This window comes from Antedon bifida, chromosome 9 (assembly GCF_963402885.1).
Source record: "Antedon bifida chromosome 9, ecAntBifi1.1, whole genome shotgun sequence".
NCBI classification, from domain to species: Eukaryota; Metazoa; Echinodermata; class Crinoidea; order Comatulida; family Antedonidae; genus Antedon; species Antedon bifida.
Genome location: NC_136234.1, coordinates 3,449,927 through 3,465,549, shown reverse-complemented (window position 1 = coordinate 3,465,549; position 15,623 = coordinate 3,449,927). Strand labels below are relative to the sequence as shown.

At 30.2% G+C, this 15,623-nt stretch overlaps 3 protein-coding genes across 5 annotated transcripts in view; 1 reads left to right on the top strand and 2 right to left on the bottom strand.

Annotated features, from left to right (window-relative positions):
• LOC144852535 (poly [ADP-ribose] polymerase 1-like) overlaps positions 1 to 15,623 on the top strand; it is a 67,546-nt gene that overhangs the window by 37,686 nt on the left and 14,237 nt on the right. The window lies entirely within an intron of this gene.
• LOC144852025 (allatostatin-A receptor-like) lies at positions 3,850 to 5,059 on the bottom strand. The gene has a single exon (XM_078709703.1). The coding sequence runs from the start codon at positions 5,044 to 5,046 to the stop codon at positions 3,922 to 3,924; it is 1,125 nt and encodes a 374-aa protein (XP_078565829.1). The 5' UTR covers positions 5,047 to 5,059; the 3' UTR covers positions 3,850 to 3,921.
• LOC144851494 (somatostatin receptor type 2-like) lies at positions 9,319 to 14,082 on the bottom strand. Its single transcript, XM_078708989.1, has 2 exons — positions 13,889 to 14,082; positions 9,319 to 12,529 (listed from the first exon to the last, which is right to left on the bottom strand). Exons 1-2 carry the CDS (start codon positions 13,907 to 13,909, stop codon positions 11,390 to 11,392), a joined length of 1,161 nt encoding a protein of 386 aa, XP_078565115.1. The 5' UTR covers positions 13,910 to 14,082; the 3' UTR covers positions 9,319 to 11,389.

The window sequence follows — 15,623 nt, the reverse complement described above, 5'->3', positions numbered from 1 at the left end:
AGTTTTCTGTAAGATTGCTGACCATGATTAATGACACATTAATATAAAAAACATTTCAGAAACAGCGATGCTAATGTTTGATATTGCTAAACCCATAGTAGTAGCCAAGAAAGTCAAAGTCCAGACTTATCCATCTCTGCCAAGCTACCTACTAAAACGTAATGTGTGTTTGCTCATTTACACATAATAGATATGTTTTGCCAATATCATGTTGTTACTAAGGTAATTAAGTTTCTTTGGGTCATATCGGATATCCTAGGTTGAACGTAGGTCATGTGAAATGGAAGGTGTTTTTTTTAGTAGTTAATTATCACACTCGAGAGACTAACGTACAAATATTGATACTAAAATCAGTTTTGAAACATGATGAAAAAAAATTACATTCATTGTGTAAGTTATACCTCGGCCATTTAAAAAAAATATGAATCTATACTGAGATTGATATGGCGCAATGATCATTACCCTTTCTTGCAGATGGGACAAGCTGTGTATGTACGTAAACATATGTATGTATGTACATGTAAATTTTGTCACTATCTCCTTCTAAACTGTACAACCAAAACTTGCACCAATCAAACTGGGCCAACTTTTAATTCCTCTTTTAGTCATTAGGCTGTTAGAACAGATTTTTTATGCGAAAAAAGTGTTGTGTAGGCTTTTTTGCGACAGCAAAATGCTGCATTTGGTCATAAGAGAGGTTGTCGCGTCCATTGGACGGGTAACCGTCAGTTTACAAATACAATTTTTTAGTACAGTGTTAAATCAAGCAAGTTTTATTTCACAATACAAAAAGCAAACAAAGTTTATAAATAAAGCAAAAAAAAAACTTAATTAAAAATATCGAATTGCTTATCATCAAAGAAATAGTGATAAACTTCCAACAAAAACCTTTTTTTAATATACATTTTGATATCCAATTCTAATCTATATCTATATAAGGATTTAAAAAAGTATTTTTTAATTATTTTATATTACAAATTTATAACCAGTAATATCATTATGATCAGTAAGAGTAAAATACAAGAAATAAATGTAAACATTAACATATTTAATGCTTTGGCATATGTATTTATTTTGTTCTTTAACTTAACCTATGTGTGACTCTGCTCTAGGCTAGGATCAACCGTAACAAGTCATATAAGAACAATTTATACAAATCTTTAAACATGATTTTAGACTGTATAAACACAGGTGGACGTTGAAAACATGTGTCCACACACAATTGCGTTTGAATTCAGCACAACAAGCCATTTACAAGACAAATTGAAATCGCAAATCCTAAGAATCATCATCCACAATATAGACACAAGAATAACAATAACATGTTTTTTCTGTAAAACTTGTCCAACTCTGGAGATAGATATGTACAATCAAACATTTAAGATGTGTTTTGTCCGCCAGATAAAATAATTTTTTGTTGAATAGGCAACTTGATTTCCACATAATTATTCACTTTGACCAAAAATTAGATTGAAAAAAGAGTGTAATTATTATACACAAAATTAGAAGGTGAACAAAATCAACTGGAAGCACATTGTCTCGAAGACTATGTAATACTGGATACTTGTAATAGTTTTACCTTGTATAAGAGAAGTCATTATTTTTTTCCCAGGGGTTTTTTTTTTTCAGTGAAAGTGAATGACTTTATTAAAAGTACAAATGGACTATTCAAAGTGTTTGATTTTATTTTTGTTTTTAGAAAACAACAAATCAAATATATCTTATAGCTTATTAATTACATGGATTATACTTTAAATACAACATTTTAAACAAAGGAAATTCATTTGCCATAAGTTTTATATTGAAAATAAAACTCTGTTGTCCATGTTAGGTATTTTTCTTTTTGATGTCTTTTTCTTTGTGATGTCTTTTTTAAACTTGATGCACAGTTGGAGATTTTTTTTCTTCTCTATAAAACATGTTGCTGTTCTGATCAACCGATTAAACTTGTAAATTATTCAATGTTAAAACAGAGATAATTCATTTGCAAATAATTTATTGCAAACGAAACTCACAATTTCTTTGTTATATCTTAAACTTGATATACAGTTGTACATCTTTTATTTAGTATAAAAATGTTCTTATCCTGTATAACGGATTAACAGATACAATTCATTTGCAAAGTATGGCAAATATAACTTTTTTTATTTCTTTGTTCAACTTGAGTATAAAGCACATTACTACCCTGTTTAACAGATTAAACTTTATTCTAAATGTTTGCAACAAATTAAACATTGAAAATACATATTTTCAGAATTTACAAGTTAATCTATCCATGAATTGTCCTAATATATTTTTAAAACCATATTTCATAAATTGTGTTTTGGCAAAGAAATAAATCTTTACTGTGGCCATCATACTATCAATTATGTTTTATTGTCTTCGTGATGAAGTGAACATAGAATTTATGTTTTTTTCAAAGAGTTTATATAGATTGGCTAGAGGGTGTACTCCGATGTTGTAGTAGACCATTCGTTTCTGCTGATTCTCATCCCCTATGCAGTCACAGCCCCTAGATAGTTATCTATGATTTATATACACCCTTCATGTCCACCCAACCATTTTTTATTAGCGGTTAATGCAAATTATAATCCTGCTCATGCATACATTCTGCAATAATTCAACTGATGAAATTCAAAGAAAAAAAATTGCTTTCCTTAAATTTTAATTGTTCTTCCACTATTTCGCAAGGTTCGTGAAAAATATGTGTCAATACAATAAAATATCTAAAAGCATACGTTGTTGGAGTTGCTGGGTGACAAGGATATTAATCATACATTGTAGGCCGTAATTGATCAAAATAAAATTAGCCAGTATCGAGGTTTGAGACTGCTATTATAATTTCATTATAAACATTATAACATTTTCCTGTTTCCTTTCTATATCTTCTTACAAAGACAGATTTGTTAAACTTTGGTAAAACATTCTAGATTATCATGGACATTATTGTTCATATATATTGAAATGTATCTTGTGGATTTTCTATTTTAAAATATCAAATGATTATTAATTATGCTATATGATAAATGTGACAAATAGGATATTTTTCCCAAAAATGGGAAGATGAGGGTGGGGTCTACCACTGGTTCTGACGCTGGCTATGCCAAAGAATTGTTATGTAACGCTTTTTACAGTTAGTCTCTAGTTTGGAACCCCTCTGACTGGCTTGGCTGTGTGCTTGGTACTATGTTCTTTTTGTGCTAATATCTTTCTTCACCCATGAATATAAATGGGTACCAGCATGTACTGCAAGTAACATGTAGTAAACCAGAATTCCATAAAAGGTAATATTGTCTATGGTTTGCCAGTTTTTATGTCAGTTTTCTCTGTTAAATATTGACTTAATGATTGTAGAAAGTATTTAAATATCTTTGATTGTAGAGTGAAATTGTAAGTGACATGAATGTCAAGCGTATTGATTTGTTAATTAGTATGAATATGAAAAAAAAACTTAATCAATTCATGAAATGGAGTTATGTTACAAAACCGAAAGTGCAATCAAACATAGCAAATTAAAACTTACAATGTCTTAATTAAATTACTTGCCAAGTCAAATCTGAAAAGTCAGAAATGAGATTTATAAATATTTACATTTTTACACTTAATAGTCGATTCAGCCAATGCATGCAAGTGCATTAATACATCTTAATTATTTAATGAACTACTAAGTAACGTATGTACATTTAATTTTTAATTTTATCGTTAAAAAGATGAGACACATCATACTATCTAAAAATATAGTAACTCTATGAAAACACTTGGATTCCCTTAAAATGCTAGGTTTTCCATGTTTTAAAAGTTTATATTTAGAAATCAAGTCTTTTGAATCAATTAGTTAACTGCACTAAATTATGTTGGCCGACACCCTTGTCTTCAGTTTGAACTTTCTAATTGATCCAAAAGCTGATTAAACGGCATGATTTAAAGAGGTTCAGTCGGCTGGTCAATCTCTTCTTCTAATGTATTCTGCACTTGTTTTAAAAGTTTTGGATTGCCGCTGCCATTAATATGTCTTGAGGATGACGATTCATGTCTGTTTGTGCAAGACAAATGGAGTATAGACACCCTGAAATCCTTCCGTAAAGCAAAATATATTATTGGGTTGACGGCGGAATTAATATATAAAAGAATGACAGAGATGTAATGAAATGTTGACGAAGAATCACCTTTAAAGATGTACACGTGAAAATAATTAAAGACAAAATCTGTGTTTATTGGAAAGACGCAGATAATATAAACAAGAGTAGTAATTATCAACATCTGAGTAACTTTCTTGCGCTTTTTCATCTGTAATTTTCCGAGGATATGATGAGGATTACTGTTCAAGCGTCGTATTGCTAACACGTACAGAACGATTATAATCGGTATTTCCAAGAGTACAATAAACTCATCAACAATCCGTAGGAACGCAAACGGATGCCCTTCGTAACGATCTGTGCAATAGACTGTTTGGTTCGGTACTTGAAATGCGTCTGTATCGAGGTTCCATTTAAAACGTCCAACTTTCGTCGTTTCCGTGACAAAGTTATAGAGAAATGCCGGTATGCAAATCACAACCCAACTCGCAATGCATATCCGTAGAACGTTCATTTTAGTGTTGATTGATTTAAATTTGATAGGATGACAAATCGCGAGGTAACGTTCGACCGCAATTAATAAAATCGTGACACAAGATACAGTAGCGCTTAAATCAATTATAAATTGAAATGTAATGCAAACCCCTTTGCCTGCTCCGCCAAGATTCAGATAATTGTCCGCCATGACTGGACTGTTGCTTATTAAAACCCATCGTCTCGTCATCGAAAAAAATAGAAAGAGAAAATCGGCAATTGCGAGACTCGTTAGGTAATAATTGACGGGAGAATGAAGTGATTTAATGTTGAGTATCATCACGATGACAATCAGATTACCGCTTACGCCAATAAAGAAGAGAATCGGCATTATATACTTTATGAGAATTTTATCTGTCTCGGAGTAGATGAATAAATCAATATTGTCTTCATTGACGTAATAGTAACTGTAGCTGGGATCGTCCAATGAGCCCATCTAATAAAGCATAGTCAAGAAAAATAAATAAGTTTATTTCGGCTCTGTTTTAAAAATATTTACTTAATGATTGTAGAAAGTATTTAAATATCGTTGATTGTAGTGAGAAATTGTAAGTGACATTAATGATAACCGTAATAGTAACTGTAGCTAGGATCGTCCAATGAGCTCAGAAACCATAATCAAGAAAACTAAAAATGTTTATTTTGGTTTATTCCATTTCGGTTATAAAATTAATTTAGAATTGTTTTTTTTTTATGACCGTTTTTTAGACAAGTCTCTCAGGAGAGGCCAGATAGCAACTTAGCCATTAAGGCTAAGTTGGCTAATTTAGCAGTCCCCCACTTAACTAATTATAATTTTTTTTGTTTAAATATCTAAAGAATTGATTTGTTTTCTTTTAAATTATTTTAAGTAGTAATTTTAAAAAGAAATAATTAAACAAATCTACAAATTGGTTATGATAATATTATGCTTTTTCCGAAGCTTATGCAGTTAAAGATAATCCTATGTCTTGGCCTTTTTTCAAGTTAATTTACCATAATTGTTGCAACTCACTTATGAGATTGTAACTAATAACCAAATTAGATTTGGTTCAAAGTTGATATCAATCGTCAAGACATGATTAAACAATTTCATAGTTCATTATAATATTATAGAAAAAGTGAAGTTATTTTCATATTTAGTAGATTAATACTTTCATAATTACAAAAGTCAGAGGCTTTTTGTAAGATTAAAATAATATTAATATTTATGTAAACATACATTTTGTATTCTAAAGAGACGGAGTAAAATAAAAAATAGAAAATAAAAGAATAAATAAATAAATAAAAATATAAAACAGTACTATCATTTACCCAGTGCAAATAGGAAGACTTTAATTTAGTAATTTTTAGTTTAAAAAAAAATTTTTATATAATATAAAGGTTAAATACTGTAAATATATAATATTTAATAATAAAGAATAATTGGATTGAAGTCGTCGTCAACACGGCTATTGGTATTAGTTTATATATATATATATTTAAACTGAAATATAAAGTGTAATGTTCACTGTGTAAAATATATATTTTGTGTTGTCTGTCAATATTGTCTCAATATTTCTGTTATTTCTATGTATTCTATATATATATATATGTATTTGTATCAGAATTACTCTCAAATCCCTTTATAAGTTAACTGTCTGCCCATCAGCTCTCAGCAGATGCGTGTATTACAGACTACTTAAGACGACGAAGCCATAAACAAACATCTTTTTGAATCCGACTTTTGTATTATTTATCATTCTTTCTTTTATCGTATTCACCTTGTAGATTTCCATCAGGTGGGTCAGAATTAGTGAGAGCTGTTTGTATATTATAATGTATGACTGTCCTCTTTTTATTATCAAAGACATAGGGATTTTTTTTAAAGAGCAAAAACTAATACAGTATATATTTATAATGGACCATTAAAAAAAATAATTCTACTGCGGTAACGGCAGTAACTATATTGTTTTACTATATAAACATATGATTTTAGTTTGTTTCACCTAAGTCCGCTACTGCAAAAAACAAGTTTGTATGGTTACCCAGAAAGCTTGCTATATAATTGCCTGATATAACTTTCTTATGCTGTTAACTTATGGTTACCCAAGACATGTATTGGTTATTTCTCTAGACTCTGAATTCTTTTAAATGTACACTTGCAATATTTTTAATTAAATATATTTTAATAAACTGCAATAATTTTATGATTGTATATATTCAAATGAAGTTTTACACAGTATAGGAAGACGATGAGATATGTAATAAGTTAGATAAATTCACTTGAGAATAGGATTAATATGTGATATTACCTTCATTACCATTTGTTTTTATTGCTGATCAACATCAACAGTTATCTAATAAATAGTGTTTATAAACCAATTGTGACCTTCACACAGCTCTAATGTTTTTTTTTTCATTTTGTAAAAACTGGTAGGCTTTGTATTTATTACAATGTGGTATCTAATCAAATTGAGAACAAACATGCAATGTTAAGATCTGTCTACACTACTTGCACATATCTTGGAAAACACAGCGCTTTGAAACCTTTGTCTCTTGCGCTTTATAAATGTTATTTATTATTATTATTATTACACTATCAAACTGTATGTGACAAAAACTGTGATGTGCCCATATAAAGACATGATGATGTCATATCACTACCATATTTGGGGATACCACTACCATATTTGGGCACATCACACTTTTTTTTTGTCAAACTAGTTTGATAGTGTAGACATAGCTTTAGATTTGACTATAAAATGCCTGAAGAATTTAAACACTTCCCGATGGAAGTTAAAAAGTTTATTAAAGATGTATTGTCCCCCAAAAACATGAAAAATTAAGATTAATTAAATTCAACTTTGAATAGGTTATTTTGTAGTTTTAATAAAATTAATCAATTCTGTAGGGGAAAAAATGGAAAAAAAAATAAAGCGACAAAATAAATGGTTAAATTCAACCAGAAATCCATTGGCCTGCAGCCAATTAGACTATTTTTTTCTTAAAATTACAGTTTTTCAGGTAAATAATTTTTTTTTTCGATCTAATTTTTGGTCAAAGTGGATAACTATTATGTGACATTAAAATGACATATTCAACAAAAAAAATTTCAATAATTACTTTTTCAGGGGATAATACATCTTTAAACAAAGAATATTTAATTTATTTATATATATTAGCACTAAGATAAATAGACATAAATTATTTTCATTTGCACCATGGCAACAATGAGAATAGCCAGTGTAGTAGGCCTAATTAGATTAATAAAATTGTTATAACTTAGTAATAAGATTCAAGTCAACAAGTCAACTAAAACAATTTCTTAGATATCTAGCAAGTTAAAGATGGTAGATGGGGTACATTTTATTAGATTGGGATAATCCCCTGATATAAATAATCCTTCTACAATCCTAATACAATTATTATTTTCAATATTTTACTATCACCAATACAATTACTGATAATGATTTCACTAACCTTTAATATTATCGTGATGCACTTGGTTTCTGGCAAAGCTGCTTTATTTCAAATCTGCAAACAAACTCTGAGCTTTGTCTGAATGCTTAGTTACTCGTTAGTGTGCATGAGCATGTGATCTGAAATCCTACCAATCACGTTTGAGTAGAACTCCACTCAATCACTTATCCTCCATTCGTTGTCATTGGTTCGTAATAAAACTCTTTTCTTTGTGATTTTCTGATTTATGTATTGATATCCGAAAGTGGCTTAAATATTGAATGAATATTGAATTGTAAATAGTGAATAGGATTTACTAAGATAGTATTGATTATTTTGTAATTTAATTTGATTATGATAATGACTTTTAGATTGAAACGCAATATCGTAGAAATGTAAAATGATAATGTACACATTATATTGTATTGTAAATACTACTCAACAATGACTATTTTAAAGGATGAATCAAACAATTATTACCTCCGCCAAGGAGGTTAGCAGTATTACTCAAAAAGTTATCTTTATCAAATTGAGACCACAGATAGATATGTGGTCAAGGACCATTCCATTAAATTCTGTAGGCAATCCAGACCACGATCCCATTTCTGGACCGCTTTTTCAGAACTGCTAGTGTTAAAAGATAGGAGACAAATTTCAAAAGCCGGCTGAAAACCATTTCTTCTCTAAAACTTGGAGGCAATTATTTAACAATACACTATTCCCAGTTGTTTTGAGTGCAGTAGCGTAACTCACAGGGCAAAGGCCCCTAGTGTAACACTCCTAAGGGGCCCTCCAACGCAGGGTAGTTGCATTGGACTGGTCACGCTCTGAGGCCCCTTGAGCTCTGCGACCCCTCGGTTTAGTCATTGAGCGCTCATAGCCGTTACGCCACTGTTTGAGTGATATAAAGCACTTATTGGTTTAGTAGACATATGCTGATGACCGTTACAGTGTAGATATAATGTTACCTGCAATACACGTTCCTTCAAGTACATATTCAGTTAACTCTTTTAACTTAATGAGTCGTCGAAACGCACGTTGCGGCATTAAAATTTAATAACAAGGACACATCACCAAGGACTTGTTACTGTTAAGCTTTAAAGTTAATTAACAGATTTGTTTTTTGTTTATGTCATATTCAATAGTTATTGCCGCATCCAGATTGATGGATTATAACATAGAAGTAATTGACCATGTCAAATTACCAAGGAAAGAAATTAAATTATTCTGCTGAAACAAAAAAAAAATATTGTAGACAAAAATGAATCAAATATATGTGTACCTTTATTATCTAAATTTTTACAAAGAAGCATGTTAAAAATTGTTTTAGCATGTTTGCATATTTCAAGTTTAGAACATCTTAAATACACCCAGTGGCTTAATTTATACGAATATTCAAAACTCAACTTTAATATGTATGAATATTCATAACTAGCCAGTGACTTAATATAAATATTCATAACTCAGCCAGTTACTTAATATAAATACTGTATTCATAACTCAACAAGTGGCTTAGATAAATATTCATAACTCTAAATATTCATAAATCAAGAAGTACTTTAATACATTTGAATATTCATAACTTAGCCAGTGACTTAATATGAATATTCATAATTCAGCCAGTAATTTTATTTATATTCTTAAGTTAGCCAGTGACTTAATATGAATATTCATAATTCAGCCAGTGACTTTATATAAATATGCATAACTTAGCCAGTGACTTAATATAAATATTCATAACTAAACTATAGTGACTTTATATTAATATTCATATCTCCACCAATGGCTTTTCCATCCTATCAATTTGTTTGCATATTATTTGCATTATTTTAAAAACATATGCAATATCTTCATTCACTTATAATACATATATACTGTAATAATAATTTGAATATACCAAAAAAAGAAAAGAAAATGTAATTGCTTAAATGTTCAGTGACACTTACAGTTTTGTAGGTTTATGACATACCTTTCTTATGTATGTATGTCTCTTAACTATGTATGGGGAATTGTTTTAAAAAGGAGTGGGTATATATAACTATTGTTTAATAATAATGGAAAAAATATATATTATTATATTGTGAAATACATACACATAACTGTGAACTATGATATCTGAAACATTTCTTAACAAGTTCAATGGACAAATATTTTTTTATTATCTATTTCGTTGTTGAATATAACACTTTAAAATATATAAAACCATAACAAATAAATATTGATATACATATATATTATATTGTAAATCATCCCTGCTGTTAAATATCTTTATTGGGTGTACCAATCAACATTCTGTATTTTAGTAGACTTTCCTATAATTCTCAAATATCGCAATTTGTGAACCCTATTATAAAGTTTATTCAAATGAGCATATTTATTACATATGTGACACATGAAATCATTTATGGATCCTACTGTAATTAAATTATTATTTTTTTAACACCCTAATTCTATGGAGAGCAATTTCCATAACACCTATCCAAATTTATATGAATTCCCACTAGGTAGGATGTAATTCGGAGAATAGATTATTGATAATTATCAGTAATAAGAAATAACGGACATGAGAGATTGATATTTGAACACCCTTTAAATAACTTTAAAGCATCCTGAAAAGTTCGGATAGATTTTCTAATTATTATTAAATATGTATCTTAAAGTATACTATTAATAATATATATACTATTATCAAATATAATAATAATAAAAGATAGATAGATAGATTTATATAGCGCAGATAAACGATGTCTCTATGCGCTCGACAATAAAGAGAAAGAGTGGAAAACAAAAGGAAGAGAATAAAAACACCAAACAAGCACCCAAACTGGAGTATGGGAGTACACCATCACCGCTAACTGGGGATCAGTGTGTAAGTACTCCAGTTAGCATCGGTTAAGTCTTGATCTTTTCAGAGATTCTGTGCCTCCTATACATGGCTTTATTCCCCAATGAGTATTGTTATTATGAAATTTGTTATTTACTTTGAATTATATGCTCCAGCTGCACTTTTACAAGTTAGCATCAAATGTTAAAGGTTTCAGGAAATCTACCAACCGGTATATTACAGTATATAGCAACTTACTATATTAGTTAGTTAGATCCCAATGATTCAAAATCAAGTTGATTTTATGTCAAAATGCATTATACTTTCTTTTGAAATATCATACAGTTTACTACAGTAATACCCCTATTTAGAGAACACGTACCTTTATGACAAAGCAAAGTGTAATCTTGATATTATGTAGTTTGTTACAACTTGTTTCGCCCGTCGTTCATTTCATAGAAAGTGTCCTCTAATTGGGGTGTCCCCTGAATAGGTTGGTCCCAAAGGACGATAATGTATGTGACTTTGTCAGTACTTATTCAACATTTCCATTGCGTCTCTCTATGGAACCCATCTCGATAGTTGATTGTGTTCGTTTTGATCGACTGTCTGTCGTAATTGTCAAGTTTTCTCTTAATTCTGGCTTCTTACAGCAAAGGACCTGTTTCATGGCTCTACGAAAATCTTTTCGAACCAGCATATAAATAACAGGATTAATCGCAGAGTTAACGTACAGTAGCAGAGCTGTAACGTAATGAAATGTATGTGACACGTTTATGCCAAATAAGGTTAAAAAAAGGCTGAAATTTAGCGGAATCACGCAAATGATGTACACTGCTGTCGTAGCTATCAGCATGTTGATCACACGTTGTCGTTTTGCTAACTGATGTTTGCCAAGAGTCTTTAACGCGTTTCGTTTCAGCTGCTTGATGGCAAGAATGTATAAAACAATAATAATCGGAACTTCCAAAATCGCTAGAATTTCATCCATGATATGTAGGTATCTAAAGCCGTTTGTGTAACGTGTCGTGCAAAGTTTGGAAACTCTCGGATACGCTGTGGCGTCGTAACTTGTTTCCCATATGAGGTCGTATTCTTGTATCGTCTGATTCGTGTAGTAGGCAAGCGTAGGCACTAGATAAATTATCCAAACTGCAACAGAAACGTAAATTGCTGTTTTGTTCGTGCTGATTATTCTGAAACGAATAGGATGGCATATTGCCAAGTAACGATCAAGCGCGACAAACAGAATCATAGCGCATGATACTGCTCCGCTCCAATTCAGAATACTTTCAAAAATTATGCAAAAATATATCGCTTGATCCCCGAGACCACCGACATCTTCTATAAGAACAGGGCTCGTTGAGTAAACGATCCAACGTCGTATCATAGATGATAGTAAATATGTTGTATCAGCGAGTGCTAGACTTATCAGATACATGTTGGTTGGCGTATGAAATATTCTGCAGCGTATGATCATCAAGATCACTAGCAAGTTACCGCAGATACCAACCGTGAACGTTATTGGCATTATCCCTTTTAGCAGGATTAGTGATGCCATGTTGTAAACTCTTTCGTTGTAGTTGGAGTCGTTGATGGTGTATGCATTGTCTGAATAAGGTTCTACATCACTTGAGTATGAAAACGACCCGTGATAGTCGCTGTTTAGGTCCATCTGCAAAAAAAAAAGAACCACAATTTACCAAATTTGGTGTGGTGTACTGCCACTGTTCAGACACTACAGAGTTATGCTTTAGTATCTAACACGGCGTACAACTTCATAGGTCTGAACCAGAAAAGGATTAGTGGAAGCCACCTCTTACGAACCTGATTTTTCGTCCATTACGACAGCTCAAAATACAAGATTAGTGTACGCCACAACTCACCAAAAACATATCCATAAAACAAAGCTTATTTTTATATCAATAAAAATTCATTATAGCGCCATATAAGTTATTCATATGTAATTTTTGGTAGTTTGTTTGTAATTAAAATCTTGCTGGCGTCTTGTAAATCATATTCAAATTATTGACAGGTTTGGTTATATTTATTTTTGATAAGGTGATTATTATAAAAAATAATGAATGTTATGAGTGGAATGGTGCAAATAATGGCATGAGGTGAATGATGAAAGGTTATACTGTATTTCCATTGTGGCGGAAGTAGAATTATTCAATTATCCATTTTATTTGCATAGGCATACCCAGCACAAGATTTCCTCATCTTCTCGGGATTATGCCTTCCTCCATAGCCAATTTTCTTAAATTCACTTTTCTGTTGTTTTATCCAACAAACATCTATTTCATTTTTTATATTCCTTACCATTTTTGTTTATTATTTTGTACTGTATTGCTATGGAGGAAAATAAATGTCTTTTGAAATGAAATGAAATGAAATGAAATGTTGTTGGATTTCTAAAGAAATGGTTTATTTTTTTTTAAATTGTTTTCATACGCAAAATTTTTTTTAAAGTACTATATAATGACCGTTCAATAGTGCGTACTATTGCACGCCAAGAGACCCACATCTCCTAATCAACTGACAAATTTATTTTGGTTTTAAATATAATATTTTATTACATTTCTGCTTAAAAAGGTTGCGTTTCATTAAAGTAAATATTAAATGAAATTTGCAGCACAATAGAAATTAGATTATTTTGATTGGCTGAATGGAGTACACTATAATAAAAGTCAATATGGTTGGCAAAAAAAATCACATTTTTAACTTGTATATTTCCTAATTTGAAGCGCATTGTGGGCTATAGCATATAATGCACAAACTATTCCACAATACATATTTCATTTTGATAATAGTTGTTTAATCAAAAATTGGTTGTTTGTAGTTTAGTCTTAAAGATGTATTGTTCTTTGCAATAACTAAAGTTTTTTTTAACTCGACTTGCAAATTATCCCAAATAAATATGTTATTGGCTGTTGGTCATTCTATGTACTTTATCCAGCTTATATTTAATAAGGGTTAAAAGTGTTAAATAAACAAGCCTCATTCACCGTTTAAAATAAATTTGTTTACTTACCATGAAATTGTTTAAATCCATCCAAATGATAAATCTTCTAAACAATCACATCTGATTTTGCAAACTGCAGTGGTGTTATCATAGGCACCCTAATTTATAGGTACTTTTGTACAAGATAGTCAGGAAGCTGTTTCCATTGCATTAGCGTATCACAAGCTGCTATTCAATAGACAGTTGAACACTGTATGATTCATGCCAGGCCCCTACACTTCTTTTTCTACTGGCCTGAGCCTGCCTGCACATTTTGCAAATAGTTATCTTATTGATGATTGATGTCATTATTAGACCTGCTAGAACTATATTTTATTTCAGTGGTTTGATTTTTATTGATAAGAAAAACATTTTTTCTTAAACCATTATACAAAGCATTTTTAAACAACTTTTGTTTTGTTTAGTTATGTTCTTAATTCTTTTACTTCTAATTGTTTGTTGGTTTTTTTTGTATACTAAAACGGCCTTGTTAAAAACACTATATTAAGTTATCAAGTTTTCTGTTTTCAAATTAAAAAATAAAGTCAAATAAAATTATGCTTTTATACAGTAATTTAACAAAAAAATGATTACAGCATTTTTTGCTTCATTTCACAGATTTCATTGTAAAAAGAGACAAGTCAGTCACAAAACATTTAGAAACAATTACTCATATAAAGTACAATACCATTTTGATTACATTTTTTGTTGTTTACACAATTTTAATTTTGATGTATTTTATATTTGGGATGTTTTTGAATAAATTGAACAACAACAACAGTATAACAACACAAGTATAACAAAGTACTGCACTTTTGAAAGCATGTGATTGTGTACTGAAATGTAATAATAATTTTATTTTGATAATTTATTATAAACAATAAATGTTTGTCACGCTTGCATAACAAATAATGTTAAATAAATAGTACATTTCTGTTTCTGGTTTTTTTTTCCACACATGATAAGATATATAGTAGGCCTACAAAGAATATAGCCTAACAACTTTATTGGTAGCTATAATAATAAACAAATACATCTACTGCCATCATCAGTTATAAACTGAATGTTTATTTAATGTGGGTATATATAATATAATTTAAACCTGTACATAACGTATGGTTTGTAAAATAAGACAATTATTTTAAAATGATTATAAACTATGACACAATGCAAGCAATTTGACCAATGACAAGCGACATTTCAAACAAACCATCGCCTGTGATTGGTCAAATTACATTGGGCTTACATCCTTGTGTACGTCCTAGATGGGAGCAAGCTTTAATATAATATAAATTATAAATTTAGTTAAATAACGCATAAAATTATTATAACACATCTCATCACAATTTAGATTTGTATTATATTATAGACTGCAACACAGAATATAAGTTTGTTTCTTTTTTTAAAAAGTAAATTCATTCCTCAATTACTTACAGAACATGTTTGCACTCACATGCACAGTTCGGCTTGAAATGTTGCATATCATATTTAATGTTTATCTTTTTGAAATCATAATTTCCATAATGTCGTCTCTTCTTTTTTTTAATGGGTGATTAATGTTCCCACCCGGAAATGGGAAATATATCTCTTTCGGAATCGTGGTGCCACATACATTGTGCAGGAACGAAATTTGATTCAAAGTAACAGATAAATTAAGTTAATGTTAAGTTAATTTGTAACTGTAAAAACTGTCTGTTGTAATATATGTTAATCGCTTTGGTGATCTATGTCCGATTTCATTATGTTGACTACATTAATTGACTGC

Excerpts from the sequence above, each read along its gene's own strand:
- LOC144852025 (XM_078709703.1), bottom strand. The coding sequence starts at position 5,046 with ATGGGCTCATTGGACGATCCCAGCTACAGTTACTATTACGTCAATGAA.
- LOC144851494 (XM_078708989.1), bottom strand. The coding sequence starts at position 13,909 with ATGGATTTAAACAATTTCATG. Across the intron at positions 12,530-13,888 it reads TGGATTTAAACAATTTCATG|ATGGACCTAAACAGCGACTA; the intron begins GTAAGTAAACAA and ends TTTTTTTTGCAG.